The following is a 27716-nucleotide window of genomic DNA, read 5'->3' on the forward strand; positions in this document are numbered from 1 at the left end:
GGTTTGTCTGGTTGGGTAAGGAAAGGGAGTTGAAGAGGAAGAAAGAGTTGAGATTCAGATATACTACTTCATATTTAAGGCCAACCCATCTACTTTGCGAAAACACTCATCGTGAAAGTCTCTTGTCTTGTTATATCTTTTAATAATTCATAGGTGCTAATTTTTGTTTTAAAAGTTATAATAATTTAATTTAAAAAAATTGTTCATTTTTTAAAGAGTATTTTTTGCAAAGGTAAATGTACATGGTTTGATTTTTATGTAATATTTTTTTTTTTTTTTTTTCATTTTTAGAAAATGAGTTTACATATTTCTTTAGTCCTTTTTTTTTTTTTTACAATACATAGGCAATGGCTCTAAAGTATTAAACCTTATCGTCGATTTTTTTTCCGAATAGAAATTCGCCATGAAATCAATCGTATTCGCAGCGGTGTTCAGTTCTGCCTTAGTATTTGTGCTAGGGCAGCTAGATTCAGAACAGGTTGAAATTCACAAAAAAGTAGAAAAGAAAGAAGAAGAAGTCGCCGAATATTGTAACAGGCTGTATCCAGTCTCTGAAGGTAATTTCTTTGTTAAATACTTATGTTTTAATAGTCCATATTATGGCTTGATGTGGAAATTTTTTGAAAAGTTGATCAAGTCATGGAGAAATAAATTAAGATATTGTGATGTCACTAATTAATGGGCCCATTCTATGTCCAAACGCCGATCTTTTTGCACTTGGGATCGGTGATTTAAAAAAATATTTTCAATGTTAATATTTGCTGGGGAGACAGGGGTACCCAAAGTTTTAAGGAAAATGTATGGCGATATTGTAGATTTGAGAGGGGTTAACTTGAAAACTACAAATGGTGCACGTTTGAAATTTTCAAGTAGTTTTTTTTTTGGGTTGAAAATCTAGTGTTGCTTCTTTTCTGAGCGCCGAAAATTGGCTGAAAATTTTTCAAAATGATATTTCTCCATGGCACGTCCACGCCCAAAAATTCTGAAAAAATTACCCCAAGTGTAACTTTTTGTGCTGATTAACGAATCAAAAAACTGAGGTGACTATTTTTGTATTTTCGATATGAAAAATTCCGAAAATTACCAGAAAATACAATTACTTACTTCCACAAAAGGTTGATCATTAACCATGCTATTTCAGATTCGCGATTAAGAGTAGCAAGAATGACCATCAAAGGAGAAACCGTTCCAGAAGATATCCATGCAAAAGAAGTAGGTATCTTACTCAGATAGTCTATAACTTGCATTTATTCACTCTAATTATTTTTAAATATTCGAGAAAATGAAAATCATATTTATTTATGTAATCAATTTTAGTGGTGTAATCTGAACTGTAATCTGGAGAAACTTGGATTCGTGAGTATTTTCCTTGATTGGTCTTGAAATATGTCTAGACAGAAGTAGGTAGGTACCTATATGAAAAATTCAGATAGCCGAAAAAATTTTCGTTTCTCTGTGTTTAGTTTGATGCTGACGGTACAATACAAGTTCGCAAAATTTACGAATTCCTGCTTGAAAAACTTCCTGAATTTAAACCTAACAGGCAATTTCTTTTAATTCACCTATTCCAAACTTACCGAATGACCAAAAGTAAGAGTTTTATACAGACTTATATAAGTAAATAATCAGTCTGAAAAAATAATTTGTTATGAAACAATTACATAATTTACATTACTAGACATACGAGTATATAAATTATTGTACCTAGTTATGAATTTATAATTTCACAAAAGAAATCCATTCTATGTTACAGATATGGATGAAAAATGTGAGAAGTCTTTAGCAGCATATATTCGATTTTCTGAGTGAGTACTTGAATGAACTTTATACCTTGACCCAAGTGGGGAAAAATCTGCCAATCCGCCAATAAAAACGCAAGCAGAATTCCGGCACTTTCCGCCTTTACTTTTCTGCTCATGCCGTCGCATCCGCGACCAACTTACACTGGCGTTCGCGCACATATTTCTGCCCTTTTTTCTGCTTTAGCATATTATTATTACGCTGTTTCATACGCGACCAACGTATTTGAATTAAATAACGGTTACCATTTGAAAATTTGTATTTTAAAAATCAAAAAAGAGGGGAAGATGTGCACATTTGTACATTTTCTCTTCAGATATGGGGTTTGCTCATTTTTTCGGATTTTTCCTGCCTAAGATACGTAACTAAAATTCCTACTCCTATTTGGGATTCGAATCTGAGACCTCTTTGCTTCTAATACCCTATGCCTAACCCTATCGCTACCAGTACCACATGTGTTGTAGGTCATTAAATTGATTCATTTGCTTGCAAGCTTGTGTTGCTAATTGATTTATGCAGATATCTTTTCATTAATGCATACCTATATACTACTTCAATAATACTTAATACTTATTAGGTATAGACCGGGCAAATAGCAGTTTTAAAAAGGAAAAAATTGGCACATCAATTTTTTCTTCGGGAATGTGTTCAGATGGACCCCCTGAACTACCAAAAAAAAACCGACCCTCCTACCCCTGGAGCTAATTTTTTTAGGGAGCTAAAACCGGTTGCGATTCACGTTTTTTACTCCGTAAATATTAGGTTTACGATAAAAACTACCATGACAAAAAATGTTCCCCTTCAAATTCTCAATAATTTGATACTACTCTCGATACCCATCCCTCAAAGGGGGTGCCTAAAAAAAGGGGTGGAAAGAGTAGGTGTTTCAAAAAAATGTAAGTCCAGTAAATTAATAAAAATTACCACTTAATATTATTCGTTTGCGCTCAATTTTTTTTTACAAAGTCTACACACCCAACTACTAATCAAACCACCATTGATTGGTCTTCAACCCTCCCCGGGGGTTGGTGGGGGGGGGGGGGTGCTTGATTTTTCAAGTAACACACAACTGAATCATGTATTCGAAAAACGAATCTGGACGTGCGATATATCGAAGAGTATGTTTTCGAGGTCGCTGAGTACGAATATGAACTTATTTTTTGGGTCCAACCCCTCGAAGCCCCCCTGTGCCCCAAAAAGAGGGTCAACATTTTGAAAAATCGCGATTAAGTCGAGTGATATATGTATCGAATGATATGTTTTCAAAGTCGTTGAGTACGAATATGGTATTATTTTTTGCCCCCAACCCCGCAAAGCTTCTGATTTAAAAACAGAACAAGTGAGTAGGCTACCAATTCGATATATCACTCGACTTATCACGATTTTTCAAAATGTTGACCCTCTTTTTGGGGCACAGGGGGGCTTCGAGGGGTTGGACCCAAAAAATAAGTTCATATTCGTATTCAGCGACCTCGAAAACATACCATTCGATATATCACTCGACTTTTCGCGATTTTTCACAATTTTGACCCACTTTTTGCGGCACAGAGGGGCTTTGAGGGAATAGACCCAGAAAATAAGTTCATATTCGTATTCAGCGACCGCGAAAACATACTCTTCGATATATCGCACGTCCACATTCGTTTTTCGAATACATGATTCAGTTGAGTGTTACTTGAAAAATCAAGCAACCCCCCCCCCCCCCACCAACCCCCGGGGAGGGTTGAAGACCAATCAATGGTGGTTTGATTAGTAGTTGGGTGTGTAGACTTTGTAAAAAAAAATTGAGCGCAAACGAATAATATTAAGTGGTAATTTTGATTAATTTACTGGACTTACATTTTTTTGAAACACCTACTCTTTCCACCCCTTTTTTAGGCTCCCCCCTTGAGGGATGGGTATCGAGAGTAGTATCAAATTATCGAGAATTTGAAGGGGAACATTTTTTGTCATGGTAGTTTTTATCGTAAACCTAATATTTACGGAGTAAAACGTAAAAAACGTGAATCGCAACCGGTTTTAGCTCCCTAAAAAAATTAGCTCCAGGGGTAGGAGGGTCGGTTTTTTTTTTGATAGTTAAGGGGGTCCATCTGAACACATTCTCGAAGAAAAAATTGATGTGCCAATTTTTTCCTTTTCGCCCTCGCTTTTTTACGTTATTTTCCCGCTCTATTAAGCAAATTAATGGATTTTTTAAAGCCAAAAAAAAAACAGTTTTTTTTCTTTGAAGAAACTATATCTTTCTCAAACCACATAATGGCTCCTGGAGAAATCCAAAAATTGTGCCAAAGGTTCCGAAATGGCCAGAAATTCTGATTTTGAAAAGTTTTTTCATAACACATAGAAATTTTAAAATTAAACTAGGTAGGTACTCGTATATCTTGATTCAATTTAATAAAAACTTACCAGGGAACCTCTTGAGGTGTCTGCCTCCGATTTGAACGGGACCACGATTTTTGGAAAGAGCATGTTCTAAAACCCCCGAATCCAAATTTTCAGCTGCCCGAGTTCATTTTTCGATTTTTGGCGAATTTTTGAAAATCCAAAATTGACTATTTTGGTGATTTATGCTTTTTTAAAAAAAGTACGTACATGATCAGTAAAAATGTTCAAAATAAGTCCTAAAACTGATATTAATCCCCCAAATCCAAATTTCGTAATTTCCAGCCATTCTAGAGCCTCCAGTGCGATTTTTCAATTTCTCCAGAATTTTCAATTTGCTCCAGAAGGCTTGAATAATATGAAGTTAGGCAGCTAAAAATCGAGTTGTGTGTTATACTCGAACTGTTTAACGAATTTATCCACATTTGAGCCGATTCTGGAGCGGACACCTCAAGAGTGGTTTTTTGACCAGCTTTTTTTCAAAATAAAAATATTCAAAAATCAAAAATTTCCCGTTTGCGAGAAAATTTTTGAAATTTACGCGAATCGCAGTATTTTGTCGTGAACTAAGCCCACGAGGGCGAATTTCGCCATTTCCAGCTATTCTGGAGGCTCTAGCGCGATTTTTCAATTTCTCCAGAATTTTCAATATGCTCCAGAAGGCGTGGATATGAAGTTGGGCAGCTAAAAATCGAGTTGTATGTTATACTCGACCTGTTTAACGAATTTATCCACATTTGAGCCGATTCTGGAGCGGACACCTCAAAAGTGGTTTTTTGACCAGCATTTTTTCAAAATAAAAACAGGTATCCGAAAACCAAAAATTCCTCGTTTGTGAGAAAATTTTTGAAATTTGCGTGAATCGCTGTATTTTGTCATTAATTAACCACACGAGAGCAAATTTCGCCATTTCCAGCCTTTCTTGGGCCTCCCTTTAATTGTTGGATATTTTTATTATGAAGAGAGTTGGTCAAAAACCCACTCTTGACTCTTGAGGTGTCCCCCCCCCAGAATTGGCTCAAATGTGAATAAATTCGTTAAACAGCTCGAGTATAACACACAACTCGATTTTTAGCTGCCCAACTTCATATTCAAGCCTTCTGGAGCAAACTGAAAATTCTGGAGAAATTGAAAAATTGCACTGGAGGCTCCAGAATGGCTGGAAATGGCGAAATTTGGAATTGGGGGGATAATATCAGTTTTAGGACTTATTTATTTTGAACATTTTTACTGATCATGTACGTACTTTTTTAAGAAAAGCATAAATCACTAAAGTACGTAAGTAGTAGGTAGTCAATTTTGGATTTTCAAAAATTCGCCAAAACTCGAAAAATGAACTTGGGCAGCTGAAAATTTGGATTTGGGGGTTTTAGAACATGCTCTTTTCAAAAATCGCGGTCCCATTCAAATCGGAGGCGGACACCTCAAGAGGTTCCCTAGTAATTTTTTATTAAATTAAAGCAAGATACTAGTTTAATTTTAAAATTTTTATGTGTTATGAAAAAACTTTTCAAAATCAGAATTTCTGGCCATTTCGGAACCTCTGGCACAATTTTTGGATTTCTCCAGGAGCCATTATGTGGTTCGAGAAAGATATAGTTTCTTCAAAAAAAAACTGGGCACCTGGAACTTAATCACTTTTTGTCGTTCATTCATCTTTTATGAACGAAACAATGCTTGTCGGTTGTCGTAATGATTGTAAAGACTGTATTTACTTTTTATTTGCACCTGCGGTGCTAATGCCTTACATGGTCTAACTTCACTCTAACGACCTAGTTAGACCTATACCTAGTGCTATGCACAGATAGGCACTGGCGATTTACCGCCTCGTATACCTACTCTTCGGAGATAAATATGAGATGATGATACACATAGAATAATATGAATAAAATGAATACTCGGACGACTATAACGTTACATTAGCTTTATTGGTTATTAAGCATTATATGTACATAGTCTGATTATATTACGTAAATAGAATTACGATTTGATTTAAAGGAAGCGAGTACATGTAGTCGCAAATGCGTGTTAAAAACACCACCCAGGGACAAGGGCATTCATGCCGGATAGGGCAGGTCCAGTATGAATGACTCTAAGAAGAGAATTTAGAGATGCTGCAGTTCATCTCTTGAGTAACCACGATCCAATCCGATAGTCCATTACGTAAAAGATATTTCATATCCCAGTAATTATAAGGTGGAAAGTACGTGCTCCATACGTCGAACGTACTGATAGGGCTCCGCACCTCGACCTATCTATCGAATGGAAACTAAGCTCTCGCTTAGTGAGTCCGTGGTTGACTGAAGTTGTGATCGGATAACGTGAAACACTTCACTAACGCGAACTAAACCGCTAGATAGCGTGGTTACGTAAGAGAATTGAGCGAAAGGTAGAAGGAGAACAATTTTCCCTCACCTAATCGACGGAAAATGGCGCAATTCCTCCCTTTACATTGCCCCGAGTGATTACTTATAGGAATATGTAACCACTCTAACAACTAAAAAGGGAGAATGTCCTATGTGCCCTATCCTTTGCCCCGGGTGTTTACATGTTGCTATTGAAATAAATAAAATAAACAAAATAATAAAATAAACATCTTCTTATCAACTGTGATACAGTAAAAAGCAGTAATAATAAAAAAAAAATGTAGAAGAAGAAGATAAAAAAAAATGTATCCAACTTCTGGAAAAATTAAAGATTATAAACGTAAAATAAAGTGAAATAATGTCTAAACAGTATATCTGTATAAAATAAAGAAAAGTCACATTGCATCGTATGAATCAAAGTACCGAAGGCAAATCAAAAGTGCTTAATGGACATACATTAGTGGTGAAAACTATTGACTATTACAGTATGTATGAATTTCGTACATTATTACGTTATTCTATTCTATGACTAACATGAATTTATTTATTGTTTCAGGTTCCATGTGATGAGCTGTAGTTCGATTTCATGTTGCAATGTCTGTTTCATTCCGGGAAGTATGAATTACGTAAGGTTGATAAGGTTCTAGATTTTCGATACTTTGTAACGTGATTTCGTATTTACAGATGTTTACTCAGCAAGAAGAGGTAGTAAACCCAAAACAGCCTCCAGAATGATACGGTGATCAAGAAAAGGACACTTATCGACTATCTTTTCCGGTAACGTTCGATCTAGTATGCTTTCAAGCTGTTTTATATAGTTTGTGTTATGTGTATCTTTCTTCGAAATGCTGATAGCTTCTAGCCAATTTCTAAATTTCTTCGTTTTATCACTATGTACCGTGTGTTTTATAGGTGGTATGACATAGATTTTCTTTACGCCTGAAGTACTCAACGTCTTGATCAGCGCATTAAAATCGTCTCTCAATTTTTCTTCGTTGGCGTTTTCATGAAGATCTTTATGACCTATCGATATCAGCACCTTTTTAGGTAATTTTGTTACGTTTTTTGAAATTGATCTATTTAGATCTGTTGTTGATATAAAACCATTTACGTAATCGTTATATTCTAATTTTTCAGTATAAGCTTGATCACCGGCTATCGCAAAATGGACCATTTGATGTACCAGGCCATCGCCCAGCATCCAGTACTGCTGCAAAAAGAAAATAGTCTCCGTTCCTTTATTTCGTAACGTAAGTGTAGCTCCGGTTGTGTATAGGTTATATCGAAACTTTCTACACGTCGAACCGAATTCATCAGGTATGGATGTTTTTAGTGTCATTCTTCTGATTTCTTCTTGAAAAATCTTTCTGGTTACCGGTAAATGAACTACTTGTTCTTTTTTGTCATAGGTCGAGATTGTTAGTCGATTTCGGTAATTTTTTACGTCACGAATCGCTCCAAAATGTCCTGGCTTGAGAGGGCTACGAGTTTGGTTGTTATCTATAATGGACTCGAACTTATTCTGTTCATATTTCGTTCTATATCGATTGATAGCATTTCGTCGGTGAGTATTACGTAAAGGCGTTCTTGGTACATATCGTGAACCTGATGGCTTAAGTATTACTTTTAGATTTTTTGTATTAATCGGTTTTCTTTCAGGAGACTTGCGGCGTATTTGAATCATAGTTTTGCTGGTTTTGGTTGGCGATGATAGTTTTTTCGGTGATGATTTCTTCGGTGAAGATTTAGCAGGTAATATTGCTGTTTTCGTAATAGTTGATTTAACCAGCGGGATTTTGAATTCATCTGTTTTTTCTTTTTGTAGATGTTCATGTTTCCAATTCGTATCCTCGTCCGATGTGTCTTCGTATTTCGGTTCGAATTGCGATTCATCGATTTCTTTTTCGTTAGATGTTGATTCTGCCGGGTTCTGTTCTTCATCGCTTAAAGGTTGTATAAATTCATCGATCGGATTGTCATACTTGTGTTCCGGTGTTACGTTATCGATTGGTTCACATTTTTTCAGGTATATGATTTTTTCTACTGATGCTTTTACTCGATCATTTAGATGTTCTACGTCAGAGTTTAATTTAGCGACTTCGTTCATATAATCGTTATTTTCTATTTTCAGCTCTTGGTTCTCTTTGCGTAACTTCCATAGTTGTTCTACTAAAGTCGCCGGTGACGTTGAATCATCTTTTACGGTCGTAATTTGGATGTTATTTGCTTGTATCTCGACGTCAGATGCAAGAATCAGTGATGTATTGCAGTTAGAGAATACGCATTTTTCAGTCCCGGGTGCATAAGCCATATACAGATTGGTTAGACATTTTTCGTGATAGATATGTCTACACGAAGTTAGCTTTAATTTCGTATTTGTCCGGTCTTGGTCTGGGCCTTGCCCAAGTGATTTGTTGCAGCTTGAACAAGTAATGATGTTTACTCGTATTGCTTCCATTTTCTTCCTAGTTGGTTCAGAATACGGCTTTTCTTCCATGAATTACGTTACGAAGATGAAATCTGGAGCCCAGGATTGAACGGAACTGGATACGCTTGGAAATAATCGAATTCGGATTACGTAAGATGAAAGTTTTTCTTTGGCCAATCACGATGATTTGCTACACGTGTCTGAGAGTCTGTTGGACGTTTTATATTGTAATCCAATGTACTTTATACATATTTTATTGATGTATTGTTTTGTACTTACGTGTAACTGTTGTCTTGGTGGATTATTTTCGATGTGTTATTTGTAATAACTTCTTGGTAGCATTAAACTTTTGAACTTTACTAAACTGTTGTACCTTTACGAAATAAAATACCATTTGTTGTCTCAATGTCTCACTGTAACTTCTTTAACTGTGGTTTTATTTTTCACGTTATTTCATGTTTGGTTTTTTTATTTTGTTCGAACACTTTGTACGATTTTGCTGTGTGTTGTTAGAGTTGTGCTAACGAATGAGATTGCTCTTTAAATAAATGAAATTTGCTCTCACGATGATAATTTTTATTTTATTTCCTATAAAATAAGTAACGAGTAAAAACATAAAGGAACCTTCGACGAATACTTAAGACATTAATAAGGAACATCATTGAAATTTCCACGACTGCTGGAATTATTAGATGCGTTACGTTATCTTAATAATTACTATATTAATAGTATACATGCAGGATATCCTTTAAATGTAAATCGCATAGCTTATTCCACGACTGCTGGAATTGCTTAGCTGTTACGTTAGTCTTATAGCATATACACATTCTCGTATAGGTTTACACGATATATTCTCGTTTTGGATATACTTTATTACGCTAATTATGCATTACGTAATGTCTCGATACCGATGCGTTCTTCGTATTCTCTGTATCTTTCTTCTGTTATCGTATCAGGTTGTTCGGGTACTTGAGTCAGGAATAATTCGCTTTCATCGTGTATATCTGTTGCTATTAAAGAAACCATTTCATAGTTCGCCGTATATGTTGGGAAGATATTTTCTTGACGATCTATAAAATATGGGATCGGGTGCTTCTGGTATAATTCTTCGAACTGCTCCATATAAATAAGATCTGCGCCTTTTATTTTCACCGCCTCTTCCTTTAACCATTTATTAAACTGCTCTGCTTTTAGCGCATATTTCTCCATGGCTGCATAGGAATAGATCATGGGTATCAGTAGAATCCTCTTGGCACCTTTGCTGATCATTAGGTGTAGTAGTTGCTTCGTGTTTTTTATTACGTTACGATAGATTTCTTTTCTGACGTCGTGGTTTCCGATGGAGACTGCTAACATGGGAGGCAATTGTCTAATAGCATGTATGAGATGGTTTTTTAGTTTCTTCGGGGATAGCGTGCCTGTCAGTAGTAATGAATTCATCATAGTTGTCCGTAGAGGCTTGTTTTCGTATAGGCCTTCCCAAGCCATGGCGCAGAGTGCCCCGTCGCCGACCATCATATAGTTTCCCATGAAATAGCATTTAACGTTATATCCGCGAGGGTGTTTGTACGTATATTGGGTGATAAAATCGGTTTGAATTTTGTCGGTAAATCGTTCAGAATATCGTGTTGTTACGTCACTGTTGAAATAAAATCCTTTCCTGAAGTATTCTCTTCGTAATTCGTTGATGTTGTATTCGATCGGTATGTCGTAGGTTTTTCTGTTGTGCATCACCATCGGTCTTATTTCAATCGGATCTTTGAACGTTACGTAATAAAAATTGTTGTTGTCCTTTAAGTTTTTCCAATGTTGATATGGTTCGATATAGATGGGTTCGATGTCGTTTTCAATTGTTATTACGTTGTTTGGGTGCAAAATGGACTGATGCAAGCGTTCCGAAGTTGATTGCGTTACGTTATTTAATCCTGACGCTGATGGTTGAGGGTTTTCCAACGTTATAGTCATAATTTCGGTTTTCATCACGTCTCGTAGGTGAGGATTGTGTCCGAATTGATCTTCTTCGAATTTCAACTCATCTCCTAGCTTGACTCCGTCTTCTTTTTTCATTTCTTCGTAAACGCGTTTCATTTCCTTGTCGAACAAAAGCTTTCTAAATCCTTCTAAATCTTCTTCCATGTTTCGTATCCGAAAATCTCTCTGGTCTAAATCATTGCCTTGGGTGTTAATCGTCTGCTGTAGGTCCTCAACTGTTTGTTCTAATTCATTAAGTTGGAGTTTCAGGTTACGATTGTAATTTACATATCGAGCAATGACGCTTGCCATATCGTCGGTTGCTATCCTAATTGCACGAGTTTTCTCCACTTCGAAGATTTCTTTGCATTTAGGGATCTGGCATCTCCCTGGATTTTCTTTTTCCTCACAGCTGATGATTACACAGGTCATCAGGTTAACGCATCGTTGATGTGCAATGTGTCGACACCGATCGAGGACTGCTATGCCTTTTGAGTATTCATCGTCCAGTATCAGTAGTAAGCATATTGCACATATCGGCATTTTGACGCTCGCTTCATATTCGGTTAGGTCTAACGAATCGTCTATCATTTTGCTCGCCATTCTTATTCTGTAGATTGGAAAATTTTGTCGTATTCGTATCGAATTAAATTCTTGGATTATCAGCTTTTTCTTCGGTCACACTATTGGAAATTATACAGTGGTCAGTAATTAGTTAATCAATTTCTACTTAGTAAACTTGTAATGGCGTGGTGCTCACCTTCTGTCGTTCTTCTTTGTTATTGTTGTCAGATATCATTAAAATTTCACGTTGAATTAATTAAATGTCATCACAAAGCACATTATGTCTTACTTATTTTCTTTACGGTTGATTACACAATGTGTTTCAATGTTTTGTTTATTATCTATTTCATCTAGAGAGGTGATGTTGTGGCGAATATCTCATTTGCCTATGTTTGGTGGGTGTGGTGCCGATGAAATAATTTGAATTTTGTTGATCTTCTTGATTATTTTATGTTTGGTAAATAAATGGTTAAATGATTCACAAACAAAATAAATTCTAACGTAATAACAAGAATACATCTTCGGTTTGACAAGAAATGAACAAATGTGGTAACAAATTCTTACAACTAAATCATATGTAGTAAACATTACATGAAATGCCTCTTCTTCGGCTAAAAAATATTTATTTTACAATCGACTTCTGTAAGTAGAATATCCGAATTTCTTCGAGTAATGATTTTTCTTGATGAAGTGATTTTTGTAACGTAAATTTTGATTCTCCCATTAGTACAGAGATAACCTAACAGGTCGTATGTTGAATTTTGGTTTAACGAGCCATTTGGATATATTCATCGTATAGTAAACTTCGACCCTTTTTATTACGTTAGTTACATATGAATCTTTGGTGCGAGGTATTTTACAGCTTCGAAATACGCCTGCGGCATAATAAACACGTTTCGGCGAGAGTCTATGAAAGTCGGTCTTGGATATTTGATGTTAAGTTCTTCTACTATTTCAAGATATTCAATTTTTACATCTGGATATTCTTTTCCAATATTTCTCCACCAGTCTTTGAACCACGTAATTTTTTTCTGCATTTCTTCATCTTGAAATGGTTCGATTGGCGGGAATGCAATGATTTGTTTCGCTCCCATTTTGATAATTAGATCCAATGTTTGTCGAGTGTTATTCAATGCATTTTGGTAAATTTCAGTGTCGATGTCGTGTAGGCCGAATGATATCATCACTTTGCTTGTAATATAACGTAAGTTTTCTGCTAATTGTCTTTTAATTTGTCCTGGAGACAGAGTTCCTCCTCCTAGTTCGCTACCGACGTAAATTGATTGCATAACTTTGTTCTTGTGTAAACCTTGACGTACTGTGGCATACAAAAAACTGTCGCCAATTGTGAGGTAGTTGTTGATGTAAAATAAACGTATGATGTTTCCTTTTGGACCTTTGTGTAGATACGTAGATACGTAATCCCATTGACATTCGAAATGGAAGTCTTCTACTTCGTTACGTAATAATGACTGATTAAACTGGAAGCCTCGCTTTTTGCAGTCTTTCATTAAAGAAAATACGTCGATTTCGATAGGCATCTGCGTCTTTACTTTACTGCCATGGAAGAGTATTCCTTCGTAGTACATCACCGGGTTGTAGTTAATATAACGTAATCGTGGCTTTTCTCGATTTTCTTCGCTTTTGCGTTTATGGTTTTCACGGCTGGATTCTTCGTCGCTATGTATCTTTCTTTTCCTACTGGATTCATGATGCTGTTTCGACGATGACGTGATTTCTTGTGAGTACTTTTCTCGATTTGTATTACGTGATTCTGTATACTCATCGTTGAATTTTTGTCTTAATTGATTACATTCGCGTTCGGTTTCTTTCAACTTTGATTCTAGGTATGCAATTCGCTTTTCGAGTTTGATTTTCTCCCCTTCTTCATAACGTAATCGTTCGTCTCTGTCTTTTAGCTTCTTCTCCAATTGTTGACGGTAATTCTCTTGGAACATTTTTTCTTTTCGGAAATCGTCTGCTAAAATCTTGTAACCTTTTTCTGTACTACGTAGCTCTTGATCGTTTAGGTGGAACCGTTTTTCCATTCGGGTTAGGTCTTTTTCCAATGTCGCGATTTTATCATTCTTCATTGCGATTGATTTTTCTAGTTCGATATTTCTTCTACCATATTCGGTCATTAGATTTTGAATTGGTTCGGCTGCTGACATTAATTCGCGGTATACTTTCGGCTTTACGTCTGTTGAACATTTTCACGTGTTTAATGTTGGTTTATTGATCATTTACTTTGGTATCTTAGTGATTGTTGAAGCTTACCTTCTCGATCCATTTCTTTGTCTCTGTTCATTTCGACACGATATTAAAATCGCCACTATAAACGATGTTACCGGTTAGAATACTCCAGTTATGGTTTAACACAGTGTTTTAATAAGTTTTTAATTTACTTTGGTGAAACAACAGTTACTCAAATTCGGACAAAACACATTCAACTAGTTGTTTACTTTTGAAATGTGTTAGAAGACATTTCTGATTGGTTTACGGAAAAGATCCCCACCACTGTCTTTCATGTGTTTTGAAAAATGGTTTCTCAGCTGATAACTACTTTGAATGTTTTTGTATGTTGTAATTTTTGTTTTACGAGTGGTTGTTGAAATTTGCAGTGATGAATTAAAATTTACTTCTCCTTAATTTGAGAATGATATTCGACTTTTGTCATCTTTACTCAGGTTATAAGTTGAACACGTATGTTATCAAAATAATTCGACACAGGTAAGGAAAATGATAATTTTATTCTTCTTCTTGATATAGATTATAACTAATAACTAAAATTGATATATTTCTTCTTATTACAGGTTTATCTTACGTAATGTGAATCGATATTTTCCCGTTGTCTTCTTATCATCCATTTTACAAAGTAAATAAAACGTAGAGTAAACAGTTGGTAATTATAACATAAAGAATAATGATATTTCTATTTCTAGATTGATTATTGAACTAAATTTATTACGTGAAAGTGATGAGAGATTTCTTTAGTCTGCGTGTGCAACAAATCGTTCGATTAAGAATAAAGCTATCTGTAGATGTGTTTCTGGTGACAATACTAGAGATTGGGACCCGATAACGTAATCTGGAATTTGCTCATCAATGATTTCTTCCAGCCCTCGTAGGTAGTGTACGATAACACCATCTGCTTGATTTTGTAGAAATGCCCTGTAGCAATTTCTTGCACGGTGATTAATTGATCCAACTCTTCTGTTCGGTATAGGTGTTAGGAATATTTGATTAACGCCGCGGTAGATAAGATGTTTTATTATCGCCTTGATGTCGTCGTAGGTTTCATGCTTTCTTGCCGCATCGTCGATTTGCGCTTCGCCGAAAGAAATTAGAATCGATCGCGGTATTCTGATCAAATATTTGTCGATGTTTTCGATTAATGTTTTTCTTGTGATTCCGGCTCTGGATAATGAGTTAGTCCTCCATCTTTTTCTTCTTTCTTGATTATTGGTAATCGCTAAATCCACTAAGTCGTGTACTAGGCCATCGCCCATGCACATGACGCCGTTTAGGAAGTAAGTCGTAGTGCTGCCAGATGGCGAATTTGCTAAGTATCTCGTAACGTAAGCGTAATCGTGATCTCGTTCGAATGAGTTGGAATCCATTAACGTCTGAGGTATTTTTGTACAGATATGTAAATCTAGTTCCCGGATTACTTCCATTACATTACGTAAAGTCCTTGGTAAGAAATGATGGCATTCGGCAAGTACGTTCCGATTGTCACAGGGTCTGTTTTCGTTACGTTGTGTTCTTGGTGCTTCTATTGATAATTGCTCAATCTGTAGTCGCAATTCGTTAATCGTATTAGCTTCTCTACGTTCAGTAAGTAAGTTTCGATGATTAGCTTCGTGAAGCTCTATCATTAGTTGACTTCTCTCTCTGCGGATGTTTGTATGCTCAACATGTAGTTCAGACAGCTGTCGCTCGAGATCTATCATGCTTTCTAGGTACTCCGATTCGTCGATCAATAGAGGAAACCGTTGCACCGTAAAAGTCACTGGATAAATGGTTCGATCATCCAACTGCCCAGTGCACATAGGCACCATACAAGGCGTAGGAATGCGGAATTCAGGTCCGAAGTCATAGATTATTTCCTTACGGCAACGTTCATGAAGCACATGAGAACATGATGAAGTCCTCACGAGTGCTTGAGTTGGCAGGAGGGCAAACTTACAAATGCCACATGTTGGAAGCGAGATGGAATAATCATTCGTCGAGTTGTCAGCCATCTGTGGATTTACACATGCGGTCAAACTTCCATAACGTAATTGTAACGATGTTAATTATATGTATATGAGATTACGTTACCTTGATATTGCTGGAACAATTTACGTAAATAATAACGAACTGGAAACTGGAAGAATTTTTCGCAAGTGAAATTCAACACGTTCAATCGGTATTACGTAAGTGAACACCAAAACAAAATCAATTTTGAAAAATTCACTCAGGTTTTCGCACAGACGAATATAACTTGATGAAGTTAGTACGTTGAGTGTCAGAGAGGATTTTAACAACGAGATAATTGATAGCTAGAAACCTCTTTCTGTATTGTTTGGTTGAAACATGCGCAATACTCTCATCATAATTTAGTTTTTTATTCCGTTTTCGTAGGTTGTATCTTTGGTTAGCAGTGGACTTGATCAAGTTTCGTTCTGTGTCGTTTTTGACAACTTCTTTCAGGATTGAGTCAAATTCAGATTGCTTATCAGTCGACAGATTATTAGGTAAGCTTCGTTTTATCATTTTGAATTCATCGTTGTTATCTTTGGCTTGTTTGGTTGAAGATTTAGCAACAAATTCCTCTAGTAGTTCCTTTTGGTTCGTGAATTCCAGCATTTTTTGCTCCAGCGTTCTGTTATTGAACTTCGAACGGAGTTTAGGCTCTTTACGCAGCATTTCCTGTTGGTGTAATGTCAGGTATGATATAATTTGTCTAACGCTTATCAGTTTTTTATCTTCACTAAATTTGATATGCACTAGTTCATAACAATTCTTTCCAGCTCGTACAACTATAAGGTATGGACCGGAACGTTTCGTGTATAACTTTTCAGTTGTTCCTTTATCCGATGAAGATTGCTTGTGATTCGTGATCATTACAAGTTCACCAGGTTGGTGTAATCGTAAATCTCCTCGTTTATCATTGAACTTTTGTTCTTCTTGTTGTCGTTTTAATTTACGTTTTTCTGCGTTTAGATTGATTAGTGCTTGATGATCTGTCATCTCATCAATCCTTGAATCGTCAAAATCATCTGTATATACAGCTTTACGAGCCAACTGATCAGCTATGCAATTTCCGTAGTCGGTCTGTCTTGCATACGTGTGATGGAGTTGGAAATGTTCAAATTGTATCTTTAATGCTACGATTTCTTCAAATAATTCTTTATGATACACAGGTTTGTTTGACGAATTTTTCCATTGATTAGCTTTCCATTTATTGTATTCTGTGTTGATTGCAGTAGTAAGGTATTGCGAATCCGAAAATATCAATAATTTGGTGACTTTATTACGTAACATTATTTCCATAGCAGTTTTCAGTGCTATTAATTCGGCTAAGTTATTCGTGTTGATGTATTTTTCGTGATTGATTCTTTCAGATACGTTTTTAGTACCTTCTGGATGCCAGCAGATTCCGATGCCGGCTACTGCGTCTTCGCTTCCGTTATCAGCGCAGGCTCCATCTACAAAAATCCACACATATCCATCGCTGGCAATGTATACATCATTTAGCATATCTAATGGTGTTTCCATAAGCTCAGCACTGGTTACCGAAGGTAAAATCTTTTCCTTAATTTTACGTCTGGTAGCTTTTAATTCAAATTTGGCATTGATAGGTATATAATTTACAGGTAGGCCGGTTTCAAATCCTGGTAATTGCCACAATTCATCTGGGATTATTTCAACTTCATTTGGACGATGATTAATTTCATTTTCGATGGTTTTGATATGCTGATGCCAACCATGGTGGGTGTAAGCTCCATCACTATCAAGGTTGATTTTTACTCGAAGATGTTCTCCAATTAATCTCATCGTTCTTTCTACAATATTCGATTGAGGATTGTATGGAGTTGATTTTCCATTTTGAATACGATAACGTTTGAGTAACTTCTTCCAGATATTGTTCTTGAACTGTACTGCATTATCAGTGTTTACTTTTCGTATTTTATGTCCTAACGTAATGATTTCTTTAATAACTTCTTCCATCGTATCGGCTACTGCTTTTTGTTTAATACTAATTAGTAATCGTAGCCATATTTTTCCAGAGAAAACATCCTTGGCTACGAATACGTATTTTGGTTCATCTGACTCGTTGGCAATAGGACCTAATAAATCAACTGATAAGACGTCTGCTAGTCGATATGCGTTAACGTAAGCAAATTCAATTGGTTTCTTCATACCGTAATTCTTATTTGCTTTACAGTATAAACATGCACTAGTAAGGTAACGTACGTAATGTTTTGAGTTCGCAGAATAGTACATTCGTCGGAATAAAGTGTCCAGTTTATTCGCACCTACATGTCCAAATACTTCGTGTAGATGTGTCATCGTATCAGTGAAAAGTTCATCAGGGAGAACTGGAACTACTGTTTCATCTTTGTTATTGAACATCAAGATTTCTTTGCCGTTTTGAGTATGTATTGAGAATCGCATAGCTAATCTTTTCTTAGCTTCTAAATCACGTTGGTTTAATCTCTCATCAGGGACTTTTAATCGATACGTTATTCCTTTGCAAGTTTTGTCCTTCTTTTGGAATTGATCAATTTTACGTAAGCTTGATATGAGACGTTCTCTGATTTTATCTCCAACATTTTGTTCGATGGATACTAAATTGGCAAAGTTGCAGTAATTTAACGTAATTTCCGGAGCTTGAATTCCAAACCAGCGTTTATGTTTCTTACGTAAGTCGTAAATCAAATTGTAACAGTTTAGTTGTGTAATCCAAATGGCCGCTTTTCGGTGTATTTCGGCCATTACTTCAAAATTGGCTACGATTGATTTTAAGTCACTTCTTACATGGATTGTTCTTCCATGTAGCCACAGTTGGAGTTTGCGAATTGTTTTTGTTAAATTATACATCTCACGTTCGATTAACGTATACGATTTTTGGTGTTCCTTAAAGCTGAAGCTTGTAAACATAACGATCTCGTCTTGACCTTCTACAGTTTGGTATAATACTGCATTCATCGCATCAGATGACGTGTAAGTGTCTAGGTATAGATCGTATCCTTTTCGAGGTGAAATTAAAACAAAGTCCTTGATGTATTCTGCTCTCAATTTTTCAAAAGCTTCTTCTTGATCAGGTCCCCAGACGAATACTTCCCCTTTTTCGGTTAGTTTGTAAAGATTACGTAAAATTTGCTGATAGCAAGGAATGAAACGCCTGTAGAGTCCTGTTAATCCAATTAGTTCTAGTACTTCGTTGGCATTTTTCAACTCAAATTTACCGGTTTTTTTGTTTGTATGTTTTTCGACATACTCTAAAAATTTCAATATTTTCTTCGATTGTTTCTTGATGATGCCTGGTTCCAAATCAAATCCTAGATGATCCGTTGTTCTTCTGAAAAATCTGGATTTGGTGGCATTTAGTTTGAGTCCATTCTTACGTAATATTTCAAAGACTTCAACCATTAATTCCAACATCTCCTCGAAGGTATCTGCACGAAGTAAGATATCGTCGACGTACTTGGTTATACCCTTTCTGTCTGGAATGATATCATTAACGAGATTTACGAACAATGCAGAAGATATTTTTAGGCCGTATGGGAGTCTTATGAATTGATATACTCTACCATCGATTTGGAATGCGCAGTATTTACGAAAATGTTCCTCAAGTACTATTTGCCAAAATCCAGCAACAAAATCTAATGTGCTGAAAAATTTGGCTTCCGCATATTCCGTTATAATACGATCCAAAAGACCTGCTTCGTTGTAATTTTCATTTAAAATTGGGTTAAGATCCACCGGATTTAAACAAATCCTCATTTCACCGTTCTTTTTGATATTGATTACGATAGGGTTAATATATCTCGAGTTGGAAGGTTCTATTACGTCAATTGCTAGCATAATTTGAATCTCCCGTTTAACAGCTTCCATCATTTTTTTCGAGGGATTGTATTTTCCACATTTATAAATGATTTCTTTTTCGGGTATGTTAAATTCCAATTTTTCCTTTTTTCCTTTGAAACGACCTGGAAATTTGCTGAAAATGTCTTTAAATGGAGCTAAAATATTGTACGCATGATCCGCTTGTTGAAGAGTGATTCGGTTCTCAGATACAGCTTCATCTAAGTCAGCTCGTAATCGATTGAGATAAATTTCTGGACCTGTATCAGTAACACCCTCAGGCAGCTTATAATATTTTCGTAACGTATTGGCTCGATTCAATAGCATGTAAGTATCTGGAAGATAAGATTGTTGGATTGATACATGATTTAATTTCAATTTCGTAACGTATTCTTCTGGTTTTAGAAAAGGTATTGAATCAATATCATGTTTTGGTGTAGGCTGGCAGTAAGCTACTCCTTCGTGTATTCTAGGATCAATCCCGAGTTGAATCATCGTTTGCATTCCAATTAAGAATACTTGATTACAATTTTTCATCACGTAAAAGGGAATTTTCAAGGTGTGTTTGCCAAATCGTATGGTTGGTACCAATGCGTAATGAGCAGTTTCTACGATTTGTTCATTGGCTAATACACAACTCACTGGTTCAGATAATGGAATGTAATCCATATCTTCGGAGTGATTTTCCATCAAATACTTAGCCGTTTCTTCAGAGATTACGTTAGGGGTTGCCCCAGTGTCGAGCTGTGCGGGATAACTACCTTTCCCAATGCCTACACTGACTACTGTTGTTTTGATCTCTACTTCAGTTCGGTCCAGTTGAGATAACACGGATTGATCATTTTGAGCACCTTTTTGGGTAATATTTAGAATATAATTGATGTTCGAATTGCGGTAATCTAACGTGTATTCATTATGATTTTTCCATGGAATTTCTCCATCACCTTTTCTAACGCTGCGATAGTCGTGAATTGTAAAGTTACTCGTTCGTTGAATGAATGATGATAACAGATCTTTAGAATCAACGGTATGGTAATCCAATTTTTTACGATGTCTGCTTAGGGCTACTATTACGTGGGATAAACTTTCATAAACAGGATTGCGTTGTTTATTGAGGCGTACGATAATAACGTGATCATTTTGTTTACCTTGATACTCGTGTATCGTATTGACTTTGAACTTTCTATTTTCCAATATAGATTTTTCGTGTTGCGTAAAAACAAGATATTGTGCCCCAGAGACCCGTGGAATAGTGTCTACTGAGTAGTAATCGAAGATTTCCATCTCAGAATGAACCACAGATGTTGAATACATGCCGCCATCGTATAAATCGGTGAGTAATTTAGCTGTAGTAAGTGTACATCGGTAAGATGTTGATAGATGTTCTTTTTCATCAATTAATTGATTGGGTATTAATTGGTACTGTGTTTTCCTCAAAGGTGAACGGTTAATGTATTTAATTTGACGATCATCTCCTATCAACACCGCGCGTTTAGCTCGTGACTTCATCATAGCGAATAAAACTGCACCGTAATGAACTAGTAAAGCTTCATCTATGAAGATACGTTTGTATTGATAATCATTCCCATGCATTAAATATGAGTCAATAGTTCGATAATTACGTAAAAGTTCGACATCATCTATTGATAGTCCCCATTTCTTAGCTAATCGGTTACGGAAATCGATAGCAGCTTCTTTAGTTGGAAATAGTACTAAGTCGGATCCATCGTGGAGTATTTTGCTCAATATGTACGTCGTTTTGCCACAACCTGCTACTCCTTGAACTAATTTAGTGTAAGGTAATTCAAAGTCGTTGATATTGATATTTTTACACTTAAGATACAGGTCATAATCACTTAAAACTCTTGACTCTTTCGTTACGATTAATGTTTCAGAAGCTGGTACTCGTTTGTTATCTTCAAGATCTTTCGATTTAATGAAACGTTTCCCGTCGTGCTTGTATTTGTGGTCGATTACGTTAGAAGATGGTACGTGTTTGAAGAAACCGTCGGAGTTATCGTAGATACCAATTTCCAGATCATCAATGTCGACTAATTTTTCGATATTATCTTCATCAGTGTTTATGATCTTGTTATGGATTCGTTTTGCGTTAAGATGAGCTGTTTTATACGTGTGGTACCAAATTGCTAATTGTTCACGTGTTGCATTGATAATGTAATCAGATTCATACTCGGGTTCTGGTATAGGTGGCCGGAAATCAATAGTGAAAGCGTTTACTGGTAAATCAAACGTTGGATCGTAATTATTAGGTTTTGAATAATCGTACTCCTTAAGTCTATTGGCTTCAAATAACTCATTGTAGATGGTTCTGTCTTTTTCAGAGGTATTCGTGGATTTGGGACGAATAATCACCGGACTGGAATCAGAAGCTACATCTGTGAAAACTTCTTTCAATTTCTCGTTCAGTTGCTGTATTGGATAGAATATACCGGCATTGTTTTTGAAGAATTTTGTGATATCAGGCTTTACGTTACCATGCATATCTTCATCAACGATATAATTGCCATCAATGTAGGGATCTGGATTAACAGATGTGAAAATTAATGAAGTTTCGAAAATGACCCGTACATTACGTAACTTTGATAAAGCAGAAAATAACTTCTGAAATGCATGCCATCGTGTGGTTTGTACTTGATGCAAGTTGTTCTTTGGTGGTAAAACTAATGGAAATAGAACAATAATATCTTGGAATTTCTTATCGATGAGAGTAGCCATTAATTGATCTGAGAGTTTAGCAAATTGACTGAAATCCACGAATTTGCTATTTAATTCGCGTTGACCAAATGAAATAATGGCGTGTTTTTTATTATATTTGTTGTTCTTGATTTGGTGTAGTAAATCGCGAAGTGCAATGTCATTACGTAAAGTTGAAGAAGACGTAACATCGCATTCGGCTATTTCAGACAATTTTTGAGCTAAGGAATCCCCGAAAAACTCGTATTCTGAAAATGGGAATTCTTTTTTCTTACGTAATGTATTATTTATTCTTGATCGTTGTTCCCCGTCCCCTCCTCTGCGTCGGAGGAATCGGAGTCTTCCCCGTTTTTTGAACTTTCATCATTGTGTTGTTGAAAATCGTCTCCGTCATTTTGTGTTTGAGAGGATGACGGCTGGGAGATTTCCGTGTGATTAACTTGTGTTCGAAACGGTTGAGCACCAGAATTTCCTGCCGCTGGCTGATTGGATGCCCCAGTGGTGTTCTGATTAGGTTTGGAGTTGGATTGTAAACCTTTGCCGAATTTATTGAATTTCTTGTTTTTCTTAACAGGCAGAATTGGGGTAGATTGGTATAGTAACGAATTGGGTTGTCGTAACGATGTAGGTAACTGTCGAATAGTTAGATCTCGGATGCGTTTTTCAAATGCCACTCTATTACATGTAATTTCAAGACCGAAATGATGTTGCATATTGTTAGGTACAACTGAGTGTAAGGTGGAAATAAGGTCGTCATCGGTCATATTAGTATCTCCCAGGATAGTGTACCATTTTAGGAAATCTAGAGCCCAGCTTTTAGTTGAATCGGTAGCTAAATTGATTGTACGGAAGTGTGCTTTTGCACATTCGTGTTGTTGTTGATTCCACATAGTTAGAATGAATGACGTACGATGATTATAATAAAAAGCAAATGATCTTTTGAGTGAATCTTTCCAGTTGATGGCAGCCTCACTAATTAAAAGTTCGTTGAAAAATTCAATATATTGAGAGTTGGATGCACCTTTATTACACATTTGTTGTTCAAATTTGAGGACGAAGGAAATTACTTCAAATAAGTTGGTGTTGGTCAACCTATGTCTGTTGTCGAAAATATTCTTTGATTTCAATTTGTAATTATTTTTCTCTGCAATGTCTAAATTATAACTTAATTGCCGTTGCCTGGGATTAGCATCAGGTGTCTTCATAAGATGATTCGTTCCAAGTTGGAATTCCACAATTTGTTCTTCTCCATTCGATTTTTTATAAATTAATCCCGAATTATTAATCATACTTTCCATAACTTCCTTGGTCTGAGCTAACCTTCCACTTTCCTTAAGAATTTCAATACCTGGTGGAGTTTGATCTTGAGTTAAATCAACCACATTGTTGACGGTGTTAACGTTATTAGGAGTTGATACATTCGTAGCAGTTGGTATAACACTTGACGTAACGTTAGATGTTGTAGCGTTTGATGGAATCGTATTATTGTATACTGGTGGCGGTTGTGGGTACATGATTGCTGGAATTGTGGGATTGGTAGTTTGAGGTTGTGGAGTGGACGGCGGTGGATTAGGTATACCATTTGAAGTAAATAATGGGACTGGACTAATCTCATTGAAACGTCTAATCATGGGTTGTAGGACCTCATAAGTGTCAGCTGCAGCATCTAACAAATCTTCGCACATAGGTCTGATTTCTGCCATTTCGTCCGTAGCAGCAAGGCCCAATCTCATACCACTTAATGATACATGGTTAATGTGTTGTGTTTGTTTATATGATTCGTGAAATAAATTCTTTATTGTACGGGTATCTTTGATCATGGCTTCGCGAAAGTATAGAAATCCTCTTTCGATTTGGGTAGATAGTCTCTTATACACATCTTTAATATCCTCTCTAGTGTCTGACAATTCCTTTTCAAGAGAACGTATCCGTAACTGCATATCCTCAGTGGATTTGATACGATCATCGTTGCATTCTAATGACCATTTGATATGATCTTGTAGCTCAGTATTCTCGGTTGGAGTCGGAACCGTTATTTCAACGCCATCAAATCCCATTGAATGATCAAGAGCATCAAAATTATAAACTCGACGTACTGCCTGGCCTTCTCTTCTAGGAGGATCTAAAATAGCAGCTATTGATAAATTTTTGTTGGAGACATCCTTGCCTATGTTTTCACACGCAGCCCTATTGTCAAAATCACACCACTGCAGAGTTTGCTCAAGTGTAAAAGCACTTTCTTCTCTTTCCTCTTGATCGGAAATATTAGGTGGTGTAGCAGTGTGTTGCTGCTGAGGAGGTTGGTATTGAGGAGGTTGACTCTGTGGGCGTCTATTCATAGATTCGTGTAACTCTTCTAGTAAACTATTATGTGCACGACTGGTACGAGATTGTTCTTCATTATTACGTAAGTTTAGAACTTTAGAAACGTTTTTTCCTATTTTATACCCTCGAGCTGATACAAACCTCGCACATGCTTTCGTAACTGGAAGATCTATAGTTTGATTGACGGCTTTCAGATCTTCTCGATACTTAGTAAAGTTACGTGATTTAGGATGAAAGCGATGGCCCTGACCATCCACTATACGTTGAGGGGTTGGTTGAGGTTGAGTGGCTTGGACGGTACTTGTATTCTGCCCCTGAGTACTCGAACTCGTTTGTATATTTTGAGTTGAGGTACCAGGTTGAGAAACAACTGGGTTCGGAATCACAGTAGTATTGCCAGTTTGGTTGCTATTTGAGTGAATCGAATTATTGGCTTGACTCGGAGTTTGGCTTGGAGGATTAGATTGAACAGTGCCTCGAGCTGGCTGGACCGACTGAGGATTACCTTGAGGAGGAGCCATATATTGGATCGGTTGAGGTGGACCATAAACCATAGATTGATTTGGAAAGTAGAAACCGGGAGTTCCATATGGTATCGGAGGTTGACCATTCGGAGGCATAATCTGAGTGGAACTCGCAAAGTATTGAGGATGAGGCCACTGAGTCACGTTTGGATTGAGAACTTGAGGTTGAACATAGTATCCAGACTGGTTTGGATTGACTGGAACGTTACCTTGGTTTTGACCATTGGATTGTCCGCTGACATTTCCCACGTTATTAGATTGGTTGGAATCCATTTCAATAATTGAACCGTTTGACTGGAACTGGAATTGAACTGGAACGCAATTAATTACGCAAGAGACACAATGTATCTGTAACAAAACTAACGAAAAACGTAAGTTTGGAAGTATAACGAAAGCAAATGCTAAGTTACGCAAAGTGAAACGATATTGAGAACTTCTTCATACGAGAGAAATAGACATAATGATTCGAATATCGTATCGATTGCTCGGAGCTCCGTTGAAAGTGAGAGATAAATTATCTCGGAGGTGGGGAATATAGGCCAGAGTACAATGCCTGTAGAATTAGTATTTTCCCATAAAAACTTGAACACAATTTTCCATTGTATAAAATTCAGCAAAAATCACGTTCCTCCGTTATCATGGTAACATGTTTGAACGTAATTCCGTTGTAACAATGCTGAATGCTCGAATGTAATCGCCGACTCGTAGGTAGGTACCTACTTCGCGTTGTTGAACACATTAAAATAATGTAATGTCAAAATTCCCATCTATTTATAGGTCGAAAATGTTCGTGCAGTAAAGTGCAAATATGAAACTTGTATTTTACTGCCATATCACTGCTTGATAAATAGGTAATGAACTCGCATTCCTATCTTCTCGAAACATGAACTTTTCTCGAACTGATGAAATAACTGGTTCATTTTCCATTACGTAAAAATACATATGAAATAAATGCGGACCATAAATGATACCATATTTCCATCCATTGACTGCTGGATCAAATCCTTACGTAAATGACTTCTTTATGGTGATTTATGGTCCAAGAATCTTATTGAATAACATCTTATGAACTAAACACACACATGTGAAAAGTAGGTGTGGGTGTTGAAGTTGACCTTGGTTGATGGTATTTGGTCCTTGGATCTTCGTGATTCCTATGGAAATTTTATGGCATTTATGGCACTCGTGCCCCACGTTGGGCGCCAAATGTAAAGACTGTATTTACTTTTTATTTGCACCTGCGGTGCTAATGCCTTACATGGTCTAACTTCACTCTAACGACCTAGTTAGACCTATACCTAGTGCTATGCACAGATAGGCACTGGCGATTTACCGCCTCGTATACCTACTCTTCGGAGATAAATATGAGATGATGATACACATAGAATAATATGAATAAAATGAATACTCGGACGACTATAACGTTACATTAGCTTTATTGGTTATTAAGCATTATATGTACATAGTCTGATTATATTACGTAAATAGAATTACGATTTGATTTAAAGGAAGCGAGTACATGTAGTCGCAAATGCGTGTTAAAAACACCACCCAGGGACAAGGGCATTCATGCCGGATAGGGCAGGTCCAGTATGAATGACTCTAAGAAGAGAATTTAGAGATGCTGCAGTTCATCTCTTGAGTAACCACGATCCAATCCGATAGTCCATTACGTAAAAGATATTTCATATCCCAGTAATTATAAGGTGGAAAGTACGTGCTCCATACGTCGAACGTACTGATAGGGCTCCGCACCTCGACCTATCTATCGAATGGAAACTAAGCTCTCGCTTAGTGAGTCCGTGGTTGACTGAAGTTGTGATCGGATAACGTGAAACACTTCACTAACGCGAACTAAACCGCTAGATAGCGTGGTTACGTAAGAGAATTGAGCGAAAGGTAGAAGGAGAACAATTTTCCCTCACCTAATCGACGGAAAATGGCGCAATTCCTCCCTTTACATGATGATGCCCTTTTTTATCATGCAAAAAATATTCCCTTTTACATATACTTACATATTTATACCTAGGTGGATGCAAGCGTTTTTCACATCACCATTCAATTAACTATGTATATTTATTTTCATTCTTTTCAGTGCTGTAATGATGTCTACTTTGGATGCTGATTTTCACGCAGATGCCGGCGCCATAGAAAGAGTTCTGAACGAAGTTTCGGATGGCAAAGGCGAACCGGAAGAATTAGAGACGTCCCTGAAAAGAGCATTAACAAATACTGAGTTATTCTTCGATCTTACAATTTTAAAATAATAAATTTCAAAACTGTGCTCATTGAAGACATTCTTTATATTATCATATCGTAATCGAATCATATACTTATGTACCGAAGTAGGTACCTATCTAGTGTTTTATGTAAGGTGCACTGGGGGGAAGTCAGGAACGTTTTTTCACAATTTCAACTTTGATCAGCTCTTACTCTAGTACTAATGAACCAATATGGCTGAAATTTGGTATGTAGGTTCCCATAAGGGTTCTTAACCTATGGTAAAAATTTGAGCGCGATTGTCTCAGTAGCTTTCGCACAATGGAATAAAATGTAACTTGTTCT

At 36.5% G+C, this 27716-nt stretch overlaps 1 protein-coding gene and 1 long non-coding RNA gene across 5 annotated transcripts; both read left to right on the forward strand.

Moving 5' to 3' along the window:
* Positions 1-109: 109 nt before the first annotated feature.
* On the forward strand, positions 110-27510 carry LOC135838228 (uncharacterized). The gene is made up of 7 exons (XM_065353853.1): positions 110-232; positions 395-557; positions 1142-1212; positions 1318-1356; positions 1464-1590; positions 1754-1805; positions 27247-27510. Exons 2-7 carry the CDS (start codon positions 404-406, stop codon positions 27416-27418), a joined length of 615 nt encoding a protein of 204 aa, XP_065209925.1. The 5' UTR covers positions 110-232; positions 395-403; the 3' UTR covers positions 27419-27510.
* LOC135834468 (uncharacterized) lies at positions 5805-9540 on the forward strand. Of its 4 annotated transcripts, none has more exons than XR_010556679.1 (6): positions 5805-7325; positions 7461-7595; positions 7686-8300; positions 8374-8574; positions 8680-8846; positions 9018-9540. It is a non-coding gene; the product is annotated as an uncharacterized LOC135834468 (long non-coding RNA). The 4 variants fall into 4 exon arrangements; XR_010556680.1 differs by having other exon boundaries at positions 5810-7595; positions 7686-8112; positions 8208-8300; XR_010556678.1 differs by having other exon boundaries at positions 5810-7595; positions 7686-7865; positions 7958-8300.
* Positions 27511-27716: the final 206 nt, after the last annotated feature.

This window comes from Planococcus citri, chromosome 2 (assembly GCF_950023065.1).
Source record: "Planococcus citri chromosome 2, ihPlaCitr1.1, whole genome shotgun sequence".
Classification (NCBI taxonomy): domain Eukaryota; kingdom Metazoa; phylum Arthropoda; class Insecta; order Hemiptera; family Pseudococcidae; genus Planococcus; species Planococcus citri.

What these genes read in the sequence shown, in the direction of transcription:
- LOC135838228 (XM_065353853.1), top strand. Translation starts at nt 404, where the DNA reads ATGAAATCAATCGTATTCGCAGCGGTGTTCAGTTCTGCCTTAGTATTT. An exon ending in GCTGTATCCAGTCTCTGAAG is followed by an intron (nt 558 to 1,141) that starts GTAATTTCTTTG and finishes ATGCTATTTCAG; the next exon opens with ATTCGCGATTAAGAGTAGCA. An exon ending in ATCTGGAGAAACTTGGATTC is followed by an intron (nt 1,357 to 1,463) that starts GTGAGTATTTTC and finishes CTCTGTGTTTAG; the next exon opens with TTTGATGCTGACGGTACAAT.